The 26695-nt window shown below is 41.1% G+C and overlaps 1 protein-coding gene across 6 annotated transcripts in view; it reads left to right on the top strand.

Moving 5' to 3' along the window:
- The window catches only part of LOC139156524 (histone deacetylase 4), an 815291-nt gene that overhangs the window by 621028 nt on the left and 167568 nt on the right, over window positions 1–26695 (top strand). For all 6 annotated transcript variants that reach the window (XR_011557327.1, XM_070732257.1, XM_070732259.1 and 3 more), the window contains 2 exons: window positions 8049–8104; window positions 8758–8845. Coding sequence is in view for 5 of the 6 variants with exons in the window: in XM_070732257.1 (XP_070588358.1) it covers window positions 8049–8104; window positions 8758–8845 (144 nt within the window). In the remaining variant the exon portion in view is untranslated. The remainder of the gene's footprint in view (window positions 1–8048; window positions 8105–8757; window positions 8846–26695) is intronic.

Below are 26695 nucleotides of genomic sequence, written 5' to 3' on the forward strand. Positions count from 1 at the left end.
AGTCACCCTAAACAGAGCGGCCGTGCGGGATTCCACTGATGCAATCAAGGCGGCATGATACGCGCATCTTGCCGCCTTGAGCGCCACTTTGTAAGTCTTAATGTGAGCTCTTACAAGTGTTCGATCGGATTTGGACCTACTCTTCCTCCATCGCTTCTCTAGACGTCTCTTCTGGCGTTTCAACTCCCGGAGCTCCTCGTTGAACCATGGAGCTCTACGGGGTCTGGCGCCACGGAGAGGTTGCAACGGCGCAATTCAGTCCAGAGCCTCTGCTGCAGCCTTGTTCCAGGCCTCAGCCAGAGACTCTGCCGAGCTGTGTACGAGTGTATCTGGAATAACCCCAAGCGCCGTCTGAAACCCTTCTGGATCTATCAGGCACCTGGGGCGGAACAACCTAATCGGATCCGCCTCCCTGCGGGGAAGGATTGGAGCCAGGAAGTCAAGCCGCAGTAGAAAATGGTCTGACCAGGACAAAGGCAATGCTTCTAAGCCCCTTAGTCTCAGACCATTACTCAGTTGCTCAGACAGGAATACCATTTCGGGTGCGTGCCCTCCCTTGTGAGTCGGACCCTGTACTACTTGGGTCAGGTTCATAGCTGTCACGGTGGCCATGAACTCCTGTGCCAGTCCAGAGGTTTCGCCGACTGACGGCAGATTGAAGTCCCCCAAGACAATAAGTCTGGGGAACTCCACCGCCAACCCGGCTACCTCATCGAGTAGCACAGGCAGGGCCTGTGACACGCAGCTGGGAGGCAGGTACTTGAGAAACAGGCCCACCTGAACCCCTAAGTCGAACTTCACAAGGAGGGACTCGCAACCCGCAATCTCTGGAGCAATGAGTATACGCAGGCCAAGGCTCTCCCTGGCAATAATAGCCACTCCTCCCCCCTTCCCTGGGGTCGAGGCTGATGCCATATCTGAAACCCGGCTGGGCAAATTTCAGAGAGAGGAACTCTTCCCTCCGGGCCCAGCCAGGTTTCAGTTACACAAGCCAGGTTGGCCTCCTCATCCAGGATTAAATCCTGGATGAGGAGAGCTTTATTTACCACCGACCTGGCTTTGAGTAGCAGCAGCTTGAGCCCGGGGCCAGAATTACACTCATCACCAGTACCCAAGGTTGGGTTCACAGAGCCGGAACAAGGGATCATTATTAAGGAACGATCCCTCGTTCCCCTGGAACGGCTAACTCTGTGGCCCCTGCCATACCTGCCTCTCCCCAGCAAGACCAGGATATTCTGACCCTCCGCCACCCCAGACATCGGTGCCCCCTCCCCTCCTGCCTCTCCAGTGTCAGGTAGACTAATTAAATCATTTGTCGAGTGGCCACTTGGACCACTCCAGATACATTCATGAAACATTACAGACTGGACTCGTTTGGGTCCGCTGAGGTGGCCTTTGGCCGAAGAGTGCTGCAGCGGGTATGTGAAACACATACGCCCCTGGTCCAGCCTTCACCCGCCCTATCATCATAATCTTGGGTATATCCCATGTTGGACTTTCCGCAGCAGTGCATTGGAGAAGGACCGTTGAACTTACCTGAATGGTCTTCTCGACGCACTGCAAGGAGAGTCCAAACCCAGCCCGGCCAGTTGGCCCAGGAGCTCAGTTGAAGTTTACTGTTATTGAGTTAATAAAGTTATGTTGTTTGCACTACTCCTTCATTTTATTGATTGAGCTATTGGGGGTAGCAATGGGGTGGAGCTAATTATAATTATTCTAATTTAACTCAGTCCCTAGCCAATCAGGCTGAAGTATTACCCATGTTGGACTCTCCTTGCAGTGCATCGAGAAGACCGTTCAGGTAAGTTCAATGGTCCATCTATGTCTGCAGAACGTAGCCGTTCAGAACATCCAAAGCATTATTCGTGCCTTTCTCAACTCATGCCATGGGTACTAAGGTTTTATCTTAAACCATCAGCCGCTGGCTGCGGGACTGGCAGAAGGTCATCAAATTCCGCAGGGAGTAACTGGACATTCTACTCGTAGTGCTGCCACTTCAGCAGCTTGGGCAACCCAGGCGTCCGTCGAAGACATCTGCAGGGCAGCCACGTAGGCAGCTCCATCTACATTCATTAAACACTATCAAATTGACTCATTTGCCTCTGCGGAGGCGGCCTTTGGGAGGCGTGTGTTACAAAGGGTGTGCTCAACTCCAGCACCCCTGGTCCAGCCTTCTCCCTCCCTATAATTAAGGCTTGGGTATATCCCACATTGGACTCTCCTTGCAAGTGCATTGGAGAAGGACCGTTGAACTTACCTGAATGGTCTTCTCAATGTATTGCAAGGAGAGTCCAAACCCACCCGGCTCTTAGACCAGGGCCACTTTTTTGTTCATTTGTTTATGGTTCTTAAAGTTTCTTTTTGGCCTTCCAGTTGTTTAATAAAAGCTTTTCATGGTTTACTGCTCCTTCATTTTCTTATGGACTGGAAGGCTAGTGGGTGGTACCTGCCTAATATTTAAATTGAACTCAGTCCCGTCCAATCAGACTAGAGAATTACCCACATTGGACTTTCGTTGCAGTGCATCGAGAAAACCGTTCAGGTAAGTTCAATGGTCCTTCTCACCACCCACTAGACCACAAATGTGAGTGTTCAGAACCCTAACCATTGGGATAAAAGTTGCCTATAGTAAAGGGGGGGGGAAATAAAACACATCAGGGAATCCCTCAGAACCTGTGGTTATCCTAACTGGGCTTTCATCAAATTAAAAAAAAGAGATCTAGCAAGACCTCCATTACAGACAAGAAAGAAAACAACAAACATAGCAACATTGTAATTCCATATATAGCAGGAATATCTGAAAAGCTCAAATAGATATATATATATACATACAGTACATATATACAGTGGTCCCCCGAGTTTCGCGATCCCGAACATTGCGAAACGCTATATCGTGATTTTTCAACCCGGAAGTAAAAACACCATCTGCGCATGCGCACCCTTTTTTCTATGGCCACGCATGCGTAGATGGCGTCGGGCAGATCAGCTGCTGGGCGGCTTCCCTGGGTCTTCCCCCTCTTGCTGGCGGAAGGGCGAGCGGCGGGCATCAGCGAGGAGTTTGCGTGGGCGGCGGGGAAACCCCAGCGCCGCTTCCCCGCTGAGTCCTGAAGCCAAACGCGGAAGTTCGCTTCAGGACTCAGCTGGGAAGCGGCGCAAGCGAACGGCGTGGGCGGGCGAAGGGCAGGCGCGCAGGCAGGCAGGCGGCGGACAAGCGGCGGGCGGACAAGCGGCGGGCGCGGCAGCAGCAAGGAGTTTGCGTGGGCGGCGGGGAAACCCCAATCTTCGTCTCCTCGCTGCTGCGGCGGAAGTAAAAACACCATCTGCGCATGCGCAGATGGTGTTTTTACTTCCGCACCGCTACTTCGCGAAAAACCGATCATCGCGAGGCGTCCTGGAACGGAACCCTCGCGATAACCGGGGGACCACTGTACTTTAAACCCAAAAATACACCAAATCAGATGTTTGTCCACCCCAGGACAAAACTCCCAGATACAAACATCAATGTAATATATTTATTTAATTATTAGAGTTGGAAGGTGTCGTACATACTCCTGGTCAGTTGGAGGATGATGAAGAACTTGAGGACTCTGATACAGATAGTGTTTATGAATTATTGGTGGGCCCGGGGTTACAGGTAGTAGAACAGGTGGGAGGCCAGCCACAGGATGTTGCTATGAGTCCAGAATCTAGCGAGGAAGAACCAGACATTCGCTGGGTCGATCCTAAATTCAGAAGAGTCCAAAAACATACGTGTTTGGAAGACGATATTAAGGGGAGGAATGGGTTAAATACTGGAGTGATGTATTTGGTACGTCAGGGGGTCAGTGGAGAAGAAGGATGGAGTTTCAATGTTGTAGAACAAATATGGAAGGTGTTCCCATTCAGCTCCCAAGCAAGCAAACTCATTCTGTGTTATTTTCTAGTCATTTCTGTTGTTTTTGAATCATGCTGTGATTACATAAATCTTGGTGAACGGAAGAAGCTGGGAGGAATGCAAAAGTAATGTAATTAGGAGAGATAATGGGAGAACAAGAAATGTGCTAGTGTGAAGTGTATTTTGAATATGGAAGGAAGAGAATAAAGATGGAGTTTCTTTGTTTCTGAAATACTGCATTTAGTAAAAGTTATTTGTAATAACTAAAATTCTACCAGAAACCAGAACAGAAGGGACCTTTTAGATCATCTAGTCCAACCCCATGCACAAGCAAGAATCCCTATACCATTTTGGAAAAATGGCAGTCCAATTTCCCCTTGAAAGTCTCAGTTGTTGGAGCACTCACAACTTCCTCAGGCAAGCTTTTGATCACTCTCACCATCAGAAGGTACCTCCTTATTTTCAGGTTGAATCTCTCCTAGGTCAGTTTCTGCAACCTGTCTTTGTACGTTTTAGTTTCCAATCCCCTTATCATCCTGGTTGCTCTTTTCTGCACTTTTTCTAGGTGTGGCCTAAATACATGACTTCTGTTCAGTGGAACATCTGCAGCCAACCCTTCTAGTAGAAGCATACCCATCTAGTACACCCATTCTGTTGGGGAAGCCATCACCACCCCACTTCCTTTATGGTGGGCTTGTCCCCCCCCCTTTGGGTTTTCTTTTATTGTTTTTTTGTTTTTGAAGATTTAATGGGACTCAGAGATTATGTTCGATCCCAGTTGTTTTCCAAGCTGTCGAAAAGGGATGGTGGCATTTTCGCCTGTCATCATCTGATGAGGAATCATCAGGATTCCTCATCAGGAATCAAATAGCAGAATTCCACGCTTTAAGGCATCTCTTTATTGGTACTCCAAAGAGGGGGGAGAAGAGGAGGAAGGTTACCCCCCTCCCATTCTTTCTCCTAAAATAGCTGCTTGCATTGGAAGCTAGCCAATTGGTTGATACCTAACTGTCCCAAATGGCAAAAAAGCCAGGAGAAACCATCCTTCTGTGAATGGGCCATGCCAAAGCATGTGGGATGGAGGGGACATGACTCATTGTCCAGTGTGAATAGTGGGGGCATGCCAGGCGAGGAGAAAAATCAGTAGAGAATCACCTGAGGGACGAGCAAATGCCTGTGGAGAAAGAGAGAAGGCTAAGGGTATGAGACGAACAGTAACATTCTGGCTTGCGGATAAGCTTGACATCGTGAGTCCTCCCAAGTGGCCTCAACAGTTCTCAAAATATTTCAAATTCGTGTCTCTATCTAGCACTTGTGAATATTTTACCATTTTCCTTAGACTTATTGCATTTGGAAAGGCTATGGCCTCCATACTTGAGAACCATAATGGTAATTTGGTATAGTGTTGTTTCTTAATTATATTCCAAGTGTCTAAGAGCGATTTTCTAATCAAATGATGTTTAAAATATGAATGTGTAATAGACTTATTATCCCAAATAAAACTGCAACCTGTTTGAATGTTGTGACCTTCCAAAGCTAACAATCTTATATTCTTAAGTTGTATCCATTCTTTGATCTATACTAAAACTGCCGCTTGGTAATATGTTCTGAAGTCGGGTAAGCCCAGTCCACCTTGCTTTTTGCTGTCTTGCATCCATTTAAGTCTAATTCTTGGTTTTTTGCCTTGCCATACAAATTTAGATACTAATTTTTCTAAATTTTTAAAGAAAGTTCCATCTAATTTGATTGGAATTGTTTGAAAAAGATACAGGAATTTAGGTAATATGGACATTTTGACTGCCGCTATTGTTCCTAATAATGAAATTGGAAGTTTAGCCCAGCTCTCTAATTGTAGCTTTGTTTTATTAATTAACAAGTCGTAATTATTTTCTTTTATGGTAATACATTTAGGAGATATATTTATTCCTAAATATTTAATTCTTTCTGTAATTTCTAAATCTAGGTCTCTGGCTAAGCATTCCTTGTCATTCCTTGTCATGTTTTTAGTAATAATTTTGGTTTTGGATTTATTAATTCTAAACCCTGCTATGACTGCATATCTGTTTAACTCATCTATCCGTTTTAGGCTCACTTGAACCAGATTTTTGACAATAAAGACTATATCGTCGGCGAAGGCTTGTAATTTAAATTCTTTTCCCTTGGACTTAAGACCTGTTATCAGATTGTTGTTGCGAATTTGACTTAATAGAATTTCAATGCATAAGATAAAAAGCAAGGGTGATAGGGGACATCCCTGGTGAACTCCCTTAAATATTTGGAAGGTATCTGTAGTGTCTCCATTAATTATTATTTTGGCTGTTTGTTTTGAATATATTGTTTTAATTGCTCTAATAAAATTTGGTCCAAATTTCATCTTATCTAATAATTCAAGTAAAAATTCCCAATTTAGGTTGTCAAATGCTTTTTGTGCGTCCACAAATATTATTGCCATGGCTTTTTTGGGGTGTGTTTCATAATATTCTAAGGCATCTAGAATTATTCTAGTATTATTTTGGATATGTCTATCTAGAAATCAGTCCAAGTTCCCCTTGAAAGTCTCAGGTGTTGGAGCACTCACAACCTCCTCAGGCAAGCTGTTGATCACTCTCACCCTCAGAAGGTTCCTCCTTATTTCAGGTTGAATCTCTCCTAGATCAGTTCCTGCAAACTGTCTTTGTATGTTTTAGTTTCCAATCCCCTTATCATCCTGGTTGCTCTTTTCTGCCCATTTTCTAGGTGTGGTCTAAATACATGACTTCTGTCCAGTGGAACACCTGCAGCCAACCCTTCTAGTAGAGGCATACCCATCTAGTACACCCATTCTGTTGGGGAAGCCATCACCACCCCACTCGCGCCAATTCCTCTATGGTGGGCTTGTCCCCCCCCCTTTGGGTTTTCTTTTATTGTTGTTTTGTTTTTGAAGATTTAATGGGACTCAGAGATTATGTTCGATCCCAGTTGTTTTCTAAGCTGTCGAAAAGGGATCGTGGCATTTTCACCTGTCATCATCTGATGAGGAATCAAATCGCAGAATTCCACGCTTTAGGGCATCTCTTTATCGGTACTCCAAAGGGGGGGGAGAGGAGGAGGAAGGTTACCCCCTCCCATTCTTTCTCCTAAAATGGCTGCCTGCATTGGAAGCTAGCCAATTGATTGATGTCTAACTGTCCCAAATGGCAAAAAAAACAGGAGAATCTGTCCTTCTGTGAATGGGCCAGGCCAAAGCATGTGGGGTGGAGGGGACATGACTCATTGCCCAGTGTGAATAGTGGGGGCATGCCGGGCAAGGAGAAAAATCTTCAAATAGTTTTTTGAAGAAAAAAGCACCTTTGCGAAACTTATGGCAGCTTATTTCATGATTTGATATGAATACCAGTATGGGTTCTTCCTCTGAACCTAACTACAATCACCTAACCACAGTATAAAAAGTTATAACAGCTTTGGAAAAATTTACAGTTCTGTTTACAGGCAGTTGCACCAACCCCATGGTCAGGTCATATCATTTCAGGCATTTGGCAATTGCCCAACATTTGCCACTGGTTGCAGTATCACGGGGTCACATGATCCCATTATGCAACTTTTTTGCTATTTTCTGGCAAAAGTTGCCCTTTGGATAAGCTGAATTCAAGTTTATAACTCTGTGATTCTGGGATGAAATTCAAAAATTTTCCCTACCTGTTTTGTGGGCCTGGCTTGGTGGGTGTGGTAGGGGAGGGATACTGCAAAATCTCCATTCCCACTCCACTTCTGGGGAAGGATATTGCAAAATCTCCATTCCCACCACACTCTGGGGCCAGCCAGATGTGGTATTTGCCAGTTCTTCAAACTACTCAAAATTTCCGCTAATGGTTCTTGAGAACCTGCTGAATTTAACCCCTGCTGTGATTCACTTATAAACAATGGTGACTTGCATAGCAACCATCATAAAAATGGTTATAAAATCAAGTCTGGCCAGATGGTGACTCAGTTTACGACCATAGTGACTTAATTATCAAAATTCTGCACTAAGACTATTTGTATCTGACTAATACAAAAACAGAGTACAGTACTTCAGAAACAATCCAGTAACTTTTCTACAGAAATTTTACATCCTTGGAAAATATGTGGGATTTTTGTGTCTAATCTTTCAAACTGGATTATTTATTTGTTTGTATGTTTGGCTTCCATTTAATAGAATGGATTTGCTGTAGTTCGACCTCCTGGTCACCATGCAGAAGAAAGTACCCCTATGTGAGTATGTGACTATATTTGGACTAGGAATTTTCACTTAGATGGGCAATGTATTGGCTGCTTATAATCTTCCAGAACAGCCTTTGAATGGTGGGGGCAGCCTTTTGTTTTAGCAGTTTCAAAAGTTAGGGTGGGGTTAAGGGCAAAATGGTTGCCATAAGCCTTGCAGAAAGTTAAAGTATCTATTTTACCCTTTCAGAAATGCCAAATGTTTAAACATGCCTCTATTAGAAGGGTTGGTTTGGAAAATAAAGATATAAATAAGAAAACAGGAAAATTTAGCTTTGCCTTTCTGGCAGCATTTCTATATTGACTTCTTAACTGTAACTTAGTTACTGAAAATAATATTTTGTAAATTGTAACTGCCATCAAAAAGTTGTGGATGGAAACAGGATTCTGAAAAGATTTGAACTTTTGGTCAATTAAGTGTTTAAAACAATAATTTGTCATATTGATTAAATGTGTTTTGATTGTTTGTTTTAATATGTAAAATATAACTGTATAGTTTAATTAAAGGTGTATATAGGAAATAGGACTTTCTAAATGTTGAATAGCAGCAAACAAAATTGTAAAACTATTGTTTCCACTGGAAGATTTTTGAAGCTTATATTCAGAATGTCATATTTTCATTTATAAATTCCATTTCTTTTTAGGGGTTTTTGCTATTTTAACTCTGTAGCCATTTCCGCCAAACTTCTCCAGCAGAGACTGAATGTGAACAAAATTCTTATAGTGGATTGGGTAAGTGAACAATTTTTAAAAAAAATATATTACCTTTAGGTTGAACAGGAGCAGCCCAGCCCGCTGAGTATCCATTTTTGTAGCTGCCAGGCCCATTTCCCAGACTCCATTTCCAAAATCTGACCATAATACAGCCTCACTTTTTTATTTTTGCATATTGTCCTGTTCACAATTACATTGCCAGCTATCCACAACTGAAGAATAGGCACAAAATGCAAAATTAACAAAATGTTAAGAAACTTTCAGAGAAAATATTAAAACTTTCAAAGAATACAAAAGTATTTTTTTGCAAAATTGCCAAGTAACAAACATGTCAATTAGGGGAATCAGAATAAAGGAACCATATTTAGTTTTTTGGTTCAGTTAGATAAGAATTCCCAATTATTCTTTTTGGGGGGGCGGAGGGGAGTATAATTTTTTTATTTTTTTTCCTCCATACAAATTTTTTTCAATATATTTCAAAATACCTTGGTGTTACAATAAAAACAATATCAAATTAGTAAAACAAATATAATTGCCCCCCCCCCCCAAATTACTGGTTCCAAATTAATTACTTCCAGTATTCATCAAACCTCCCAAACTTGATCTCTAATTTTGTCATCTAGATATCCAATTTTCTTTTAATTAAATTCCGCATTGATTTGCTTTTAATCTTATTAGACCAATCTTGTCTTCCTCTTGCAAGTCCAGATAGGCCCTTATAACTACTCCTTCTTTTTATACATTTCCCTTATAATAACTAAAAACCCTTAAACTACTTCTTCCTAGCTAATATAAAAAAGATTTATAAACTAAAAAAAAATAGAATAATGAAAAAAAAGAAAAAAGAACCGAACACTATTACTATTAAAATTAAAAAGGAACCAACAAAACAAAAAGCATATATATTGACCAATCCATTATTTTAAACCCTTATTTCTTAAAGCATTCATCATAAAATTATAATCATATGACATTATTATAAAAATCTATCAAAACCGCAATACATTAATAGTGCCTTTCCACATTTGCTTTTCTATATTTCCAAGCTCAATTAATATTCGGAAGCTTAACATTTCACTACCATTAACTTCCATCAATCTTTTACAATTAATAATCTAAATTATCTATAATTTAGATTATTAATTGTGATCTGACACCATTCCAAGCGGTCAGAACACATCTATTCCCAATATAATTTTATACTTCTAATACAATTTTATAAATTCATATTATTATTATTATTATTATTATTATTATTATTATTATTATTACTACTACTTAGATTTGTATGCCGCCCCTCTCCGAAGACTCGGGGCGGCTCACAACACGTGGAAACAAATCATAAATAATCTGACAATTTAAAATATTTAAAGATTTAAGAAAGACCCCATATACTAACAGACATACACACAAGCATACCATATATAAATTAAACATGCCCAGGGGGAGATGTTTCAGTTCCCCCATGCCTGACGGCAAAGGTGGGTTTTAAGGAGTTTACGGAAGGCAGGAAGAGTAGGGGCAGTTCTAATCTCCGGGGGGAGTTGTTTCCAGAGGGCCGGTGCCGCCACAGAGAAGGCTCTTCCCCTGGGGCCCGCCAACCGACATTGTTTCGTTGACGGGACCCGGAGAAGGCCCACTCTGTGGGACCTAATCGGTCGCTGGGATTCGTGCGGCAAAAGGCGGTCTCGGAGATATTCTGGTCCGATGCCATGAAGGGCTTTAAAGGTCATAACCAACACTTTGAATTGTGACTGGAAACTGATCGGCAGCCAATGCAGACTGCGGAGTGATGGTGAAACATGGGCATACCTAGGTAAGCCCATGACTGCTCTCGCAGCTGCATTCTGCACGATCTGAAGTTTCCGAACACTTTTCAGAGGTAGCCCCATGTAGAGAGCATTACAGTAGTCGAACCTCGAGGTGATGAGGGCATGAGTGACTGTGAGCAATGAGTCCCGGTCCAGATAGGGCCGCAACTGGTGCACCAGGCGAACCTGGGCAAACGCCCCCCTCGCCACAGCTGAGAGATGGTTTTCTAATGTGAGCTGTGGATCGAGGAGGACACCCAAGTTGCGGACCCTCTCTGAGGGGGGCAATGATGCCCCCCCAGGGTGATGGACAGACAGATGGGATTGTCCTTGGGAGGCAGAACCCACAGCCACTCCATCTTATCCGGGTTGAGTTTGAGTCTGTTGACACCCATCCAGGCCCCAACAGCCTCCAGGCACCGGCACAACCCTTCCACCGCTTCATTGACTGGGCAAGGGGTGGAGATGTAAAGCTGGGTATCATCGGCATATTGATGATACCTCACCCCATGTCCTTGGATGATCTCACCCAGCGGTTTCATGTAGATGTTGAATAGCAGGGGGGAGAGGACCGACCCCTGAGGTACCCCACAAGGGAGCGACCTCGGAGCCGACCTCTGACCCCCCACTAACACCGACTGCGACCGGCCAGAGAGGTAGGAGGAGAACCACTGAAGAACAGTGCCTCCCACTCCCAACCCCTCCATCCGGTGCAGAAGGATACCATGGTCGATGGTATCGAAAGCCGCTGAGAGGTCAAGAAGCACCAGGACAGAGGATAAACCCCTGTCCCGGGCCCGCCAGAGATCATCCATCAACGCGACCAAAGCGGTTTCAGTGCTGTAACCGGGCCTTAAGCCTGACTGCTGGGGACCTAGATAATCGGCTTCTTCCAAGGACCGCTGGAGCTGGAGTGCCACCACCTTCTCGACAACCTTCCCCATAAAGGGAAGGTTGGAGACTGGACAATAGTTATTGAGTACGGCTGGGTCCAGGGAGGGCTTCTTGAGGAGGGGGCGCACAAGCGCTTCTTTATAGAGAGATGGAAAGACTCCCCTCCCCAAGGAAGCGTTGGTAATCTCCTGGGCCCAGCTCCGTGTCACCTCCCTGCTGGCCGAAACCAACCAGGAGGGACACGGATCCAGTAAACAGGCGGCGGAACTCACAGCTCCAATGGCCTTGTCCACTTCATCAGGTGTCACCAGATCAAACTCTTCCCAGACAGGTGGACAAGTACGTGCCCCAGTCACCTCGACTGACTCGTTGTCAGTCGACTGTATTACAATTGGAGTCGAGATCAGCCCGGATCCGAGCGACTTTATCGTGTTAAAATCCTCGGCACTGCTCTGCAAGGGCTCCCCAGCTCCCCCCTGGTTAAGAAGGGAGCGGGTCACCCTAAACAGAGCGGCCGGGCGAGATTCCGCTGATGCAATCAAGGCAGCATGGTACGCGCATCTTGCCGCCTTGAGCGCCACTTTGTAAGTCTTAATAAAAGCTCTTACAAGTGTTCAATCGGATTCGGACCTACTCTTCCTCCATCGCTTCTCTAGACGTCTCTTTTGGCGTTTCAACTCCCGGAGCTCCTCATATGTCATATTTTAAAGCAACACCTAAATATATCTGACTACATCCTTCCATAATCAATCCGTATTTAATAATCAATCATCCTTCCTCAAGTTGCCATTCCTCTCACCAAACTCCAATTATTATTTATTTATTTATTTATTTATTTATTTATTTTGTCCAATACAAATTGAAAGTTAAGGAGAATAAAAACGTGTAGTAGTAAATATCAGAGAAGGGATAGAAGAAGAGATATGAGAATAGAATACATCAACCGTGGAAAGCCTAAGGGAAAAATGTTGGGGGTTGGGGATTGACACCATGGAATCTGGTAATGAGTTCCACGCTTTAACAACTCGATTGCTAAAGTCATATTTTTTACAGTCAAGTTTGGAGGGATTGATATTAAGTTTGAACCTGTTGCATGCTCTTGTGTTATTGCGGTTGAAGCTGAAGTAGTTGTTGACAGGCAGGATGTTGCAGCATATGATCTTGTGGGCAATACTTAGATCATGTTTAAGGCATCGTAGTTCTAAGCTTTCTAGACCCAAGATTGTAAGTATATTTTCGTAGGGTATTCTGTTTCGAGTGGTGGAGTGAAGGGCTCTTCTGGTGAAGTATCGTTGGATCTTTTCTAGGGTGTTGATGTCCAAAATTCGGTGTGGGTTCCAGACAGGTGAGCTGTATTCGAGGATGGGTCTGGCGAAAGTTTTGTAAGCTCTGGTGAGTAGTGTGAGATTGCCGGAGCAGAAGCTACGTAGGATCAGGTTGACAATTTTAGAAGCCTTTTTGGCGATATTGTTGCAGTGGGCTTTGGCACTTAGGTCATTTGATATTAGTATTCCAAAGTCTTTTACTGCGTGGGAGTTGTTTGTCAGATTTTGTTTATTTAGTTTGTATATGAGGTTCGGATTCTTTTTGCCGATGTGGAGAACAGAGCATTGGCTAGATGATATTTGAAGTTGCCAAGTGTTAGACCAATCTGAGATGAAGTCAAGGTCTTTTTGGAGAATAGTTGTGTTGTCTGTGGTATTGAAAAGTTTCACATCGTTGGCAAAAAGAACACAGTTGCTTATGATATGATTCGCAGAGGTCGTTGATGTAGAGAATGAAAAGAGTAGGTCCTAGTATGCTGCCTTGGGGAACACCACTTTTAACGGGGATGGAGGTGGAAATGGTGCTTCCAGTTTTGACAACTTGTTCTCTGATTGACAGGAATGCTGTAATCCAGCTGTGGAGGAATCCTGAGATGCCATAGGATTTAAGTTTTAGGAGTAGTTTGTCATGGACCACTGAATCAAAGGCTTTGCAGAAGTCGATATAAATTGCATCTTTCTTTCTTATCTTCTTTTCTTTCTGCTTAAATATAAAATCTTTCCAAATTTTTCAATTCTCATCCTGATTCCTTTCTTATTCTGCCCATTCCAAGGTGTCAGATCACATCTAGTCTCAATTTTATTAATCATCATCAATGATGTGACCATACATCAAGTATGTGACCATCAACCTCCTCTTTAATCAAACTATAAATCATTTATTTTTTGGCATCCCTTCCCCTCTTCATCAAACTCAATAAGTGTAAAATCATCTGATTTATGAAAATATCCATATAGTAACGCTTTTATATTTCCTTCATTATTTTTCTGTTGAACAATCTGTTCAATCTGTTCAGGATTCCTCTTTTCTTCTCCAATGCTTTCTCTATTATTTTGATTAAGCCTTCCAGTCAAAAACACAGTGTTGTTATTTCTATTTTCTTCTTTCCACACATTAATGTCTTTCAGTATACTGTATCCTTAAATAAATCTCTTATTTCTTCCATTTCATCCAAATTTAAGGAACATTATCAAGCTGTCAAAATTATCTTTACACAGCCTAAAAGCCAGGATGCCTCAAACAAATCAATCTGTTTCACAATTACTTTTGATTCTTTTAACTTCTTTTTAAAATCTTTTAAATTTAAATTTCCAAAAGCAAACCAACTTGTATAGTTCTTGGGTTTTAGTTAATGCTTAAAATCATTTAATGCTGATTAAACAGTCCACTAATAATACGTCTACTTCCACACTTCTGCTTTAGCTTAACTTGCAAAAAAGAATTTATAAATTCAGTATCAAGGTTTCCCTCCAGCATAGTAGCTCTCCCTTTCTTCCAAATTCTCTTTCTCTTTGACCTGCAGGACAAAAACTATGTTTCTTCTCCTTCCAGATGACTTCTGACACGTTTATTTCTCTCTTTCACCACGACTGAGGTCATTTTACCCACTGCTGGTCAAGGTCAGAAGCCAACCCACCATGTGATACTCTGTTCCCAAAAACAGCGGGTGACCAGGGAGCAAGTGACCAGGGAACATCCCCAAATAGCAGGGAATCGGCATCCCCCCGCAGGAGAGCAAGGGATGCCATCTCGTCGTGGCGCTGACCATGCCCCTCTCCCCCAAATTCCCAATTATTCTAAAAGGATAACAGAGTTCACCAGATTTATATTGACACTGGAGAGTGTTTCCCTTTCAGTTACAAAAGCTTTATTCTTCAATGGAGAATAACTACTGACATTAGTTGAATAAAAAGAAGGAAAAAGCAATTTAAAATATATTGAAACAGTAGGCAAACTGGTTATGTCAAGTAAAAATAATGAAAACACGATACAAAATGTGGTTTATGATTTGATAAAATACAGATATTGTAGATACCTTAGAAACTAATCAAGGACCAGCATATTGATTTCAATACAAAAAAGTTAATACCAAATCTTGTTAATTCATGCTTTATGAAAATTTACTTAAGAACTTTAAAGGCTTAAGCATAAACCTGCCTTAAATCAATTATCTTACTAAGACTTAAAACTTTTAAATAATATTTAAGTTCAAATGAATATGCTAGCGGCATATTTAACTTTTTGTCCACTAAGACTCCAAGATCCCTCTAACAGATTGGTAAGGCCTTTGTAATTGAATTGATTATGCTAATGGATTGTTCATTCAAAATCTTACTTACTTACTCTTACCCAGCGGTCCCCAAACTACAGCCCGCAGGATGCATGCGGCCCACTGAGGCTATTTATCCAGCTTGTGGCAGTGCACAAGATTTTACACATAGATATAATAAGCTCCTGAATCTCCCGTCCACTCACCGCGGTCTGCTGCTGAGTGTCTGGCAGCCACGTGTGCAAAAACAACCACCCACGCAGCCTTTTCCAAGGCCGCGCAACGAAGAAGGGCATTGGAGTTGTGGGCGGGGAGTGACGAAAGTGCGGAGGCTCATCCCCCTGCCAGCCCACCGGGAGGGGCAGGGAGGCCACAACCTAGGGGCTCGGCACCGACCCATCCGCGGCGGGCAGGGGTGGGGGTGGCCGCAGCTCCCTTTTCTTCTCCCCCCACCTATGTCTATCACTGGCGGCCATCGCCACAAGTTCCTCGGGTGGGAGCTGCCACTTTCCTCTGGGCAGCCCAACCAGGCAGCCGTAGAAAATGCAGAGATTATTGCCGCTGCATGTGCCTCCACTCAGGGAGCCACTGTGATCACCGTGTCTTTTCCTCTCATTCAGCTTGACCATGGTGGCTCCCTGAGTGGAGGCAGAGGTGGAGGAAGAGGCTGCCTGGAGGGAAGTGGCAGCTCCCACCCGAGGAACTCACGGCAATGGCTGCCGGCTTGGTGGGAGGTGCCAGCGGTAGACATAGGTGGTGGGAGAAGGAAATGGCCCTGCCCCCCTGCCATAGATGTGCCGGTGCCAAGCTTCCCCCCCCCCCGCAGGCAGGCTGGCAGGGGGATGGGGAGCGCGCGCAGACGCATGCATGACATTCAAAATAAGGAAAACCTTCGCTGGTCTCTTCAGAGAAGAAAGGAAGAGAGAGAGAGCAACAGACAGAGCAAGAAAGAATGAAAGAGAGAAAGTGAGAAAAAGAGAAAGAGAGCAAGAGAGGGGGGAGAGAGAAAGAGAGATAGCAAGAGAGAGAGAACAAGAGAGAAAGAAAGCAAGAGAGAGAGAGAAAGAAAGCAAGAGAGAGAGAGACAGAGAAAGAAAGAAAGAAAGTGGACTGAGAGATAGAAAATTTAAAAGAGACTTGGAAAACCTGCTGGGATCAGCTAAAAAGAGGAGTTACAGACCAGAACATCACTGTTAAAAAAGTGAGTAAAACGACAAAGGGAAATGGCGACTATTCCAGATTTAGGGGAAAAAAATTATACACTCCTTCAGGCATTTGCAAATGTAGGACAACAACTTAAAGACATGCAATTAGCCATGAAAGAAGTGACAAATGGTATGAATGAACTGAAAGGTCAATCCAAAGATCAGGAGATAAGGATCTCGAGTCTTGAGGCAGATAGAAAAAAATAAGAGCAGCATATAAACAATTTAGAAGACCGGCAGAGGAGATCAAACTTACGTTTGAGAGGATTCAAGCAGGATCTTGGTGAAAATAATAAATTAATTCAACTCATTTACCAATGGCTCTTGGAAAGCAAAATCACAGTGGATTTGGATGAAATTGAAAGAGTTCATTGGGTTTACGGTCCTCGGAATTCAGGCAATCAAAAAGATATTGTGGTAAGATTTGCCTTGGAGCGGAGGGTCGCGGAAGTTTTTAGACAGCTTAAACAAACTCCAAATCTCCATTACAAAGGCTCTTCTGTCCGTGTCTTGAAAGACTTGTCTGCTCAAACATTGCAGGCAAGAAATCAGATGAGACCAGTGGCGAACTTGCTCTTTCAGAATAATTTACGTTTTACTTGGAAATATCCAGCCATGATCCTGATCTTCAAAGATGCCAAGACTTATTTTGCAAGTTCTCTGGAAGAGGGAATGCAAATGCTTCGACAGTTGGGAATAAATCCGGATATAAATCAGCAGGCAACGTCAACAAAGGAGGTAACTGGAGCCTAAGGGGGAGAAGCAACAGGAGAAGCGATTCGTGATTTATCTACAGGAGATCCTATCAGCCAAGAGAAGGAGAAAAGGAACTAGCTTTACTCCGAGAGAAGGGAAAGAAGGAGGAGGGGCGAGTTACACGTCAAAGGAAGAAATAAGCACTGGATTGTATAACTGGCATTGTTGTTCCCAGCTGATTAGCTTTTTGGGTATTCTTTTCCCTTCAATACTTAATAAGGGGAAAGGAAGGAATAGAGAGGGGGTTTGAGGGTTACTATTTGTTTCTTAAATGGGTAATTTTTTAGAGTGTACTTGAGGGATAGCAAAGCCATGGGTGCCTCTCAGAGCCAATGGAGATTTTTTCCATTGATTCCCCCTTGGGGGAATGTTGAGGGAGGGGCACTTGGGTGGGTGTTTAAGACTACAAATGAAGAATCTTCCAATATGCTTCGCTTTACAGAGGAGAGAAACATATCTGAAAGGAATGGGTGAAAAGGTTTTGATGTCATTAAATGTGAATGGAATGTTATAGAATTATGAAACTGGCTAGGGATAAAAAAGTAGATTTCTTATTTTTATCAGAAACACATAAAGGGAGAAAAAGAGAAGATAAATTAACTAATTGTAAGGACAGGGGATGGATATATGAATCTAGGGGAAATACTAAAATCAGAGGAGTAGCGATACTAATACACAAAAGAATTCCCTTTGAACTGATTCAGACTAAAAGGGACAAGGAGGGAAGGATGTTATTTATTAAAGGAAAAATGAATAATAAGTTAATAACATTAGCAGTAATTTATGCCCCAAATGCAAATACAAAGCAATTTATATTAAATACAAAGCGTAAATTGAATAACTTTGCAGAAGGCACAGTGATTCTGGCAGGTGATTTTAATATTGAATTGATAGCAGGGAAACAGGAAAAAAATAATTTGCCTTTAAATAAATTAGGTATGATGGATCTTCATGCCGAAGCGACAAATAGAGCTACATTTTATTCAGCTAGGCACAGTAAGTTTAGCTGCATTGACTATATATTAATGAATAAAACTGGGAATACATATCTTAAAAGAGCTGAAACTGAAAGCATTTGGTTATCAGACCACACCCCTTTATTAGCAGTGATTGTATTTGATTCAAATAATAAACAAAAAATATGGAGATATAATCCTCTTGTGTCAGGAAGAGAAGAAGATAAATTGAAACTCCAAAAAGAATAGACTGAATATTTTAAAATAAATGATACGGGAAATATGAAGCAATCAATAATTTGGGATGCTCATAACGCCTTTATGAGAGGGAATTGTATTAGTACTGAAATCTATATTTTTAAAAAAAAGTGAGGTAGAAAGGAAAAAGTTAATTAAAGATATTGAGTTAACTCAAGAAAGATTGAAAATTACAAGAAATAGGGAGTGGAATAATTTATTAAAAATTTAAAAAAGCAACTGAGACTTATGGATGAACAAATATGGAATAATATGAGATTGATTGTAAAGCAGAAAATTATGGGATGGGGGAATAAATCAATGAAACAAATGGCAAATTATTTTTTTTAAAGAAAAGAAAAATCTTGTTGCATTAAAGGACAAAAAAGGTGTAATAAAACTTAGTAACGATGAATTGCAAAAAATAATGAAAGAGTTTTATGAAAAGTTATATAAAAAAGATCAGGTCATTCTGCAAAATATAGAGGTTAAGAAGAAACTAACCGAAGAAGACAAACAAATATTAAATGAGATAATAACAAATGATGAAATTATTAGAGTTATTAATGGGTTGAAACCTGCCAAAGCTCCAGGCCCAGACTTACGGGGGAATACTATAAGACTTTTGTGATTCAATTATTACCTTATTTGAAGAAATCAAACCTTCAATATTCCACAGTCATGGAAGACATCCGAGATCATTACTATCCCAAAACCAGATCTGGATTTGTTAGACCTGGGATCCTATCGCCCCATCACTTTAATAAACCAGGATTATAAAATATTTATGAAAATTATAGCAAATAGGATAGAGAGTATCTTACCAAAAATAATTGGTGAAGACCAATATAGATTTGTTAAAGGAAGGAAAATTCACGAACCAATTAGAAATGTTGTTAATGTGTTACACAAATAACTAAAGGTAAAAGGAAGAAGAAACCGCTATGGTTTAGCAATGATGTAAGGGCTATAGTCAATGAAAAAAAGGCTGCCTATAGGAGGTATAAAGAGTCTGGAAGTATAGCTGATAGAGAGGTGTATAAAATGAGACAGAAGGAGGCGAAACAGATAATATATGCTGCTAAAGCATCAAAAGAGGAAGAAATTGCCAAATCTGTAAAGAAGGGGGATAAAACCTTCTTCAGATATATTAGTGATAGGAAGAACAAAAACTGCAGCATCACGAAGCTTAGTACCGGGAATAATACATGCATTGATGGGAATAAGGAGATCGCTGACCATTTCAATAGCTACTTCTGTTCAGTTTTCTCAAAAGACACCTTAAAAAATAATACTATAGAGGGATATAGCATTGCTTCCAGCTGTACTGATTCAGCTCCAGTGATCTTAGAAGCCGATGTCTTAGAAGAACTTGAACGATTAAAGATAAATAAGGCAATGGGTCCAGATGGCATCCCCCCAGAGTTCTTAAAGAACTCAGATCTGTCATTGCTACCTCCCTGACTGATTTGTTTAACCAATCCCTGTTAACAGGAGATGTTCCTGAGGATTAGAAAATGGCCAGTGTTGTGCCTATCCACAAGAAGGGCAGTAGAGAAGAAGCTGGTAACTACAGGCCAGTTAACTTGACATCAGTTATAGTTAAAATGATGGAGACTACTCAAAAAGAGGATAAATCAGCACCTAAAAAACAATAACTTATTGGACCCAAATCAGTATGGCTTTACTGAAGGCAAATCATGTCAGACTAATCTCATTGATTTCTTTGACTATGTCACAAAGGTGTTGGATCAAGGTGGTGCCGTGAATATTGCCTATCTGGACTTCAGCAAAGCCTTTGATATGGTTCCACATAAAGAGCTGATAGATAAATTAGTGAAGATTGGACTTAATCCCTGGATAATTCAGTGGATTTCAAGCTGGCTGAAGCATAGACATCAGAGAGTTATTGTTAATGGCAAGTATTCTGAGCAGAGACAGGTTACAAGCGGTGTGCCACAAGGATCTGTTCTGGGTCCTATTCTTTTTAATATGTTTGTGAGTGACATAGGGGAAGGTTTGGTAGGGAAGGTTTGCCTATTTACCGATGACTCTAAAGTGTGCAATAGGGTTGATATTCCTGGAAGGGTCTGTAATATGGTAAATGATTTAGCTTTACTAGATAAATGATCAAATCAATGGAAACTGCAGTTTAATGTTTCCAAATGTAAAATAATGCACTTGGGGAAAAGGAATCCTTAATCTGAGTATTGCATTGGCAGTTCTATGTTAGCAAAAACTTCAGAAGAGAAGGATTTAGGGGTACTGATTTCTGACAGTCTCAAAATGGGTGAGCAGTGTGGTCGGGCAGTAGGAAAAGCAAGTAGGATGCTTGGCTGCATAGCTAGAGGTATAACAAGCAGGAAGAGGAAGATTGTGATCCCCCTATATAGAGCGCTGGTGAGACCACATTTGGAGTACTGTGTTCAGTTCTGGAGACCTCACCTACAAAAAGATATTGACAAAATTGAACGGGTCCAAAGACGGGCTACAAGAATGGTGGAAGGTCTTAAGCATAAAACGTATCAGGAAAGACTTAATGAACTCAATCTGTATAGTCTGGAGGACAGAAGGAAAAGGGGGGACATGATCGAAACATTTAAATATGTTAAAGGGTTAAATAAGGTTCAGGAGGGAAGTGTTTTTAATAGGAAAGTGAACACAAGAACAAGGGGACACAATCAGAAGTTAGTTGGGGGAAAGATCAAAAGCAACGTGAGAAAATATTATTTCACTGAAAGAGTAGTAGATCCTTGGAACAAACTTCCAGCAGACGTGGTTGGTAAATCCACAGTAACTGAATTTAAACATTCCTGGGATAAACATATATCCATTGTAAGATAAAATACAGGAAATAGTATAAGGGCAGACTAGATGGACCATGAGGTCTTTTTCTGCCGTCAGTTTTCTATGTTTCTATGTTTCTACACCATACTACCACTACCAAAAAGAAATTATGCGTCTTTAAGTTAGATGTGTATAAAGCATTTGATAAAGTTAATCATAATTACCTATTTCAACTTTGTAAGGAATTAAATACGGGAGAAAATTTCTGTCAAATTATAAAAGAAATCTATAAGGATAATACGGCCTATATTAGTGTAAATGGAAATAGAACAGAGAAAGTTAATATCCAAAATGGAACTAAGCAGGGATGCCCACTTTCCCGCATCTTGTTCACAATGGCAATTGAGGTTCAGGCAAATAAAATTAGAAATAAGGACTGGAAGGGTTACCGAATTGGAAAACTTGAATTGAAATTAAATCTTTTTGCAGACGATGCCATAATATTGTCTGAAACCCCCATTGAAATGATGGAAAAATTAATGGTTGTACTTCAGGAATTTAAAGACCAATCACGTCTCTCAATTAATATTGAGAAATCAGAAATATTTTGTTTGAATACAGGTCCCAAAGAGCTACGAAAAATTTCAGGATTGAAATTAGGATGTAAAAAAATGAAATATTTAGGAATTTGGTTATTCAAAAACCCAAACAAAATTGCTGAGGTAAATTACAATTTAATATGGAAAAAAATGCAAAAACAAATTAAAAAGTGGAAAGATAAAAGTTTGAGAAAAATGGCCAAAATAAGAGTTCTTAAAATGATGATTATTCCAAAAATAATGTATTTATTCCATGTTTTACCAGGTACCTTCCCAGGAGTAAGATTAAGGGAATGGGACAATAAAATGAATTTTTGGATTGAAGGAAATAAAAAAACCTAGAACAAGGAAACGATGGCTGATTGCCAGAGAAAAAGATGGAGGATGGGGATGCCCAAATTTAGAATTATATAGAGAAGCATTTCAAATAGAAAGATTAATGGAATTACAATTATTGACAGAAAAGAAGCTGGTGAAACTTGAAAGGGAGATTAATGGCTTCCGGTCTGGACTGGGATCGCAGCGGAGGCTCCAGGACAGGGCTCTGTCCTCGAGACCTCTTCAACCTCTCCAGAGGCTGCTTTTTGTGGTCGGTTCGGGTCCGGACAGCCCGTTCCTAGAACGGGGTTTCCCTGCACCCGAGGGGTCGTCGCTGGGACTCCGAAGGCAAGGGATTACCCCGCAGCTCTGGAAAAGGTGAACCGACTCTCGATCCCAAGAGAGTTCGGCCATTTGTGATCCACCCTTACCAGTGGGAAGCAAACAAAGAAGAAGAAGTACCTGATTGTGAATGTGCAGCAAGCAGACACAGAAGAAGAATACAAAAGAAGAAAAGAAGACTCTAAGGTATAAATCCAACTCTATCTGTTAACTTGGGAGATAATAGTGACTTTCTAAATAAATAAATAAGGTGAACTTAAAAACTTTGAAGGGAAAAATTCATATCCAGGGGCCGGAAAAACAAACGGCCGGAACTACTTTCCCCCCTCTCTGTTTTGGACCAAATTTGAATTAAATTAATAATAAAATTTGGAGGGAATAAAAGTATTTTGAAAGAAGATATCAAGCAACATGATTTAACAAAGACTATAATGATGAATTGGTTTTTTCTTTGGATTTAAACAACGTTAATCCCAGGCACTATATTCTATCTGTTTGTGGAGGGATCACGTTTTGTCTTTGTTGCTGATTTACACTTGTAAAAGAAAAGAAAAATTGGAATAAAATACAATTAACTTGATTTTCAAAAGAATCATGTCTTATTGGTGGCTGGCAACATAAAATAAGAAGATCAACATCGTTGGGAAATTTTACTTGGTTTTTTTTTGATTCGCTGTTATCGGCTCCTTTCGGCTTTGTTTACCGAGTCTGCTGCAAAGAGGAACTTTTGCTGTTTTTTTGTTTTTTTTTACTGTCTCCGAGGATCTGCTTTAAGTTCAAGTCTGGAATCTGATTTAAAATAGTGATATCTCTGGATTAATTTGTTTCGTGATTTTTCGTGATTTTCCTGGATTAAAATTCTTCATGATACCTTTGGATTAAATTTTGGATTTTCGCATTTTTGGATCTTATATCGCTAATGGAACTATAAATAAATTTGGACATAAATTTTGATTAACTTTTCTACCTTTGGATTTATATCGCTTCTATCTACTCTGCATTGAGGACTTTGAGAACTTTAAAAAAAAGGGGGGAAAAGAACAACGAACATTTCCTTAGAACTCCAATCAACAAAAGATTTCCGTTCTTGCTTGGATAACATTTAAGTATATTTATCTGTACTCTCTGTATTTTCTTTCTTTAATTTTTTATAAGTAATATTATTACTGTTCCTTTTCCCCCCTTTGTTTCCTTTGTTTCCTCTGTTTAGATATTAGTGAAAACTTTAAAATATAAATAGGTTTGTAATAAATGAATTGCTAAATATTCCTTGTTCCCCCTCTCCCCCCCTGTGGTGGTGCTCCCTCCTTTCTTTCCTCCTTCCTTTTCCTTGCCTCTTATTACTTTCCTATTTCTGCCTCTACCTTCTTTTAGTAGCTCTATTTTTTTCCTCTTACTTTTTATTTATTTTTTTCTCTCTTTCTTTCTCTTCTCTCTCCACTAAAACCAAAAATTGATTAGCAGAGATTGATTTGTTATAATTGAAAGAAGTCTTTAATTTTATTTTATAAACAATAATAATAATAATAAAAATTAACAATAATAAATAAGGTTTACAGTGATCCCTCGATCATCGCGAGGGTTCCGTTCCAGGACCCCTCGCGATGATCGATTTGTCGCGAAGTAGCGGTGCGGAAGTAAAAACACCATCTGCGCATGCGCAGATGGTGTTTTTATTTCCACAGCAGCAGCGAGGAGCCGAAGATTGGGTTTCCCCGCCGCCTCGCTGCTGCTGCTTGTCCGCGCGCGTGCCGCCCGCCCCCCGCGCTGTTGCTGGGGCCGCTTCTCAGCTGAGAAGCGGCCCTGGGGTTTCCTCCGCGCGCGCGCGTGCTGCCCACCCCCCGCGCTGTTGCTGGGGCCGCTTCTCAGCTGAGAAGCGGCCCTGGGGTTTCCTCCGCGCGCGCGCGTGCTGCCCACCCCCCGCGCTGTTGCTGGGGCCGCTTCTCAGCTGAGAAGCGGCTCTGGGGTTTCCTCCGCGCGCGCGCGTGCTGCCCACCCCCCGCGCTGTTGCTGGGGCCGCTTCTCAGCTGAGAAGCGGCCCTGGGGTTTCCTCCGCGCGCGCGCGTGCTGCCCACCCCCCGCGCTGTTGCTGGGGCCGCTTCTCAGCTGAGAAGCGGCCCTGGGGTTTCCCCGCGCGTGTGCCGCCCACCCGCCCACGCCGTTGCTCATGCCTTACCGGGGCAAGAGGGGGAAGACCCAGGGAAGCCTCTGCCCGGCGGGGAAACTCCACCATCTACGCATGCGTGGAAGGGCACGCATGCGCAGATGGTGGAGTTTACTTCCGGGTTGAAAACTCGCGATATAGCGTTTAGCGAACATCGAGATCGCGAAACTCGAGGGATCACTGTATTAAAAATTTATATTTTTAAACATTGAAAAGGTGCATATTAAAGATAGTTATATATAGATTTTAAAGTATTAAGATTACTGACATTTTTGTTGTGCCTATTGTGTTTTCTGCATTGTGATATTTAGAAATAATCAGTGAAGCTTAATTTAATAAGTTTGGAGTTTGTTGGAATTTTTCTTCCCTTCTAAATTTTATAAACAAGAAATAATATAGAAAGTTGTTGTGAAGCCAAGGATGTCGAGTACGTCTACATAAACTAAGACCATCAAAAAACAAACATTAATGTCAGCTACATCTCCTCAAGTATCACCTCAGCCATCTCCTGTACATCAAAGTGCTACTGCAACCATGTTAGCTAAAGAGAAGGAGAAAGAGAAAGCACAACAGCCTACCCTTGTAACGATACAAGAGACACTAAATGCTATGAAAGAATTTATGCTTAAATCACAAGAAGATGCAAATCAACAACGAGAGGCCATAAAAACAGAAATGGCCGAATTAAAAGCGGATACAGGAGAGATGAAGGAGCAAATGAAAGAAATCCAACAAACTCTGAAAGAAAATGAAGATAGGGTGAAGGCGGTGGAGGAGAGAGTTGAAAAGATGGAAAAGAGAATGGATTATTTTGAAGGCAGATCTGATGCATGTTATAGAAAATATGATGAATCAATTACTCACCTTGAAGTACAACGAGCATCTTATGGTCTAAGATTTCAGAATATAATAGAAGAAAAAGATGAAGATTTACAAGCAAGAATGGCAGAAATTATTGGAGGAATCCTCCAGTTGGACCCTACAGAACTTATAAAAGAAATTGATGAAGTATTTCGTGTGCAAACTAGCTACGTTCATCGGCACAATCTACCACGAGAAGTCTATATAAAGTTTGTGAGAAGAACCATAAGAGATGATATTTTGAAATGGACAAGAAATGAAAAACTACAAGACAAAGGAAAAGAAATTACAATATTGAAACAAGTTCCAAGAAGTGTAAGAGAAAGCAGAAGAGATTACCATTTTCAAACCAGAATTCTGATCAAAGAAAATATAACCTTTCGTTGGCTTATTCCAGAAGGACTATCACTTTACTGGCAATCTAAAAGATATAAAATAGAAAACTTGGATGAAGCAAAAGACTTTTCCGAAACTAGTGGAATACGCCAACTAGAACCAATTAAAATACAGCCAGAAAGAAAGGAGGAGGAAGTGGCGGGTGCCGCACAGGGAGGAGAGGAGGACCTGGGTGCAAGAAGAAAACAACCTCATCGCGAAACTAAAGACACCAAGAAATACTACAAATGACCACATTAAAAGACTTTTAAAAAAATTCCGTAAACGTGAATGGCTTGAATGAACCGAGAAAAAGAAATCAAATATTTAGAAAAATTAACAATCAAAAAGCTCAAATTACAATATTACAAGAAGTTCATATAAAAAGGACAAATCGCAAACTATTATTAAATCCAAAAATTGGAAATATGTATGCTGCATTGGCAGACCAAAGGAAAAGAGGGATAGCAATGTATGTTGAGAATTCCACAAATTCCAAACAATTATATGCAGATCAAGAAGGTAGAATATTAATTGTGCAGATTAATACAGAGCCTAAACCTCTTGTCATTGTTTCTATTTATGCCCCAAATGAAAATCAAATGGTATTCTACAAACAACTACATCAGAAAATAAACGAATTAAATATCGAAAATATGATTATAATTGATGATTTTAATGCAATTGCAAATAGATCATTAGACCATTCAGGCGGGGGGGAGGGGAAATAGTAAGAAAAAGAAAAATATATTACCAACTACTTTTCAAAAGATGAAATCAGAACTATTATTAAATGATAATTTGGAGGGAAAGACACCCTCAAACTAGACAGTATACCTTTTATTCAAACCCCCACAAAATTTGGACAAGAATTGACATGGTATGGGCCTCAAAAACAACTGCACAACAAATAAAAGAGGTAGAAATAGACTTAAATACTTGGGCAGATCATAATCCTGTAGTAGTTA

Source organism: Erythrolamprus reginae, chromosome 1, assembly GCF_031021105.1.
Source record: "Erythrolamprus reginae isolate rEryReg1 chromosome 1, rEryReg1.hap1, whole genome shotgun sequence".
In the NCBI taxonomy this organism is placed as follows: Eukaryota; Metazoa; Chordata; class Lepidosauria; order Squamata; family Dipsadidae; genus Erythrolamprus; species Erythrolamprus reginae.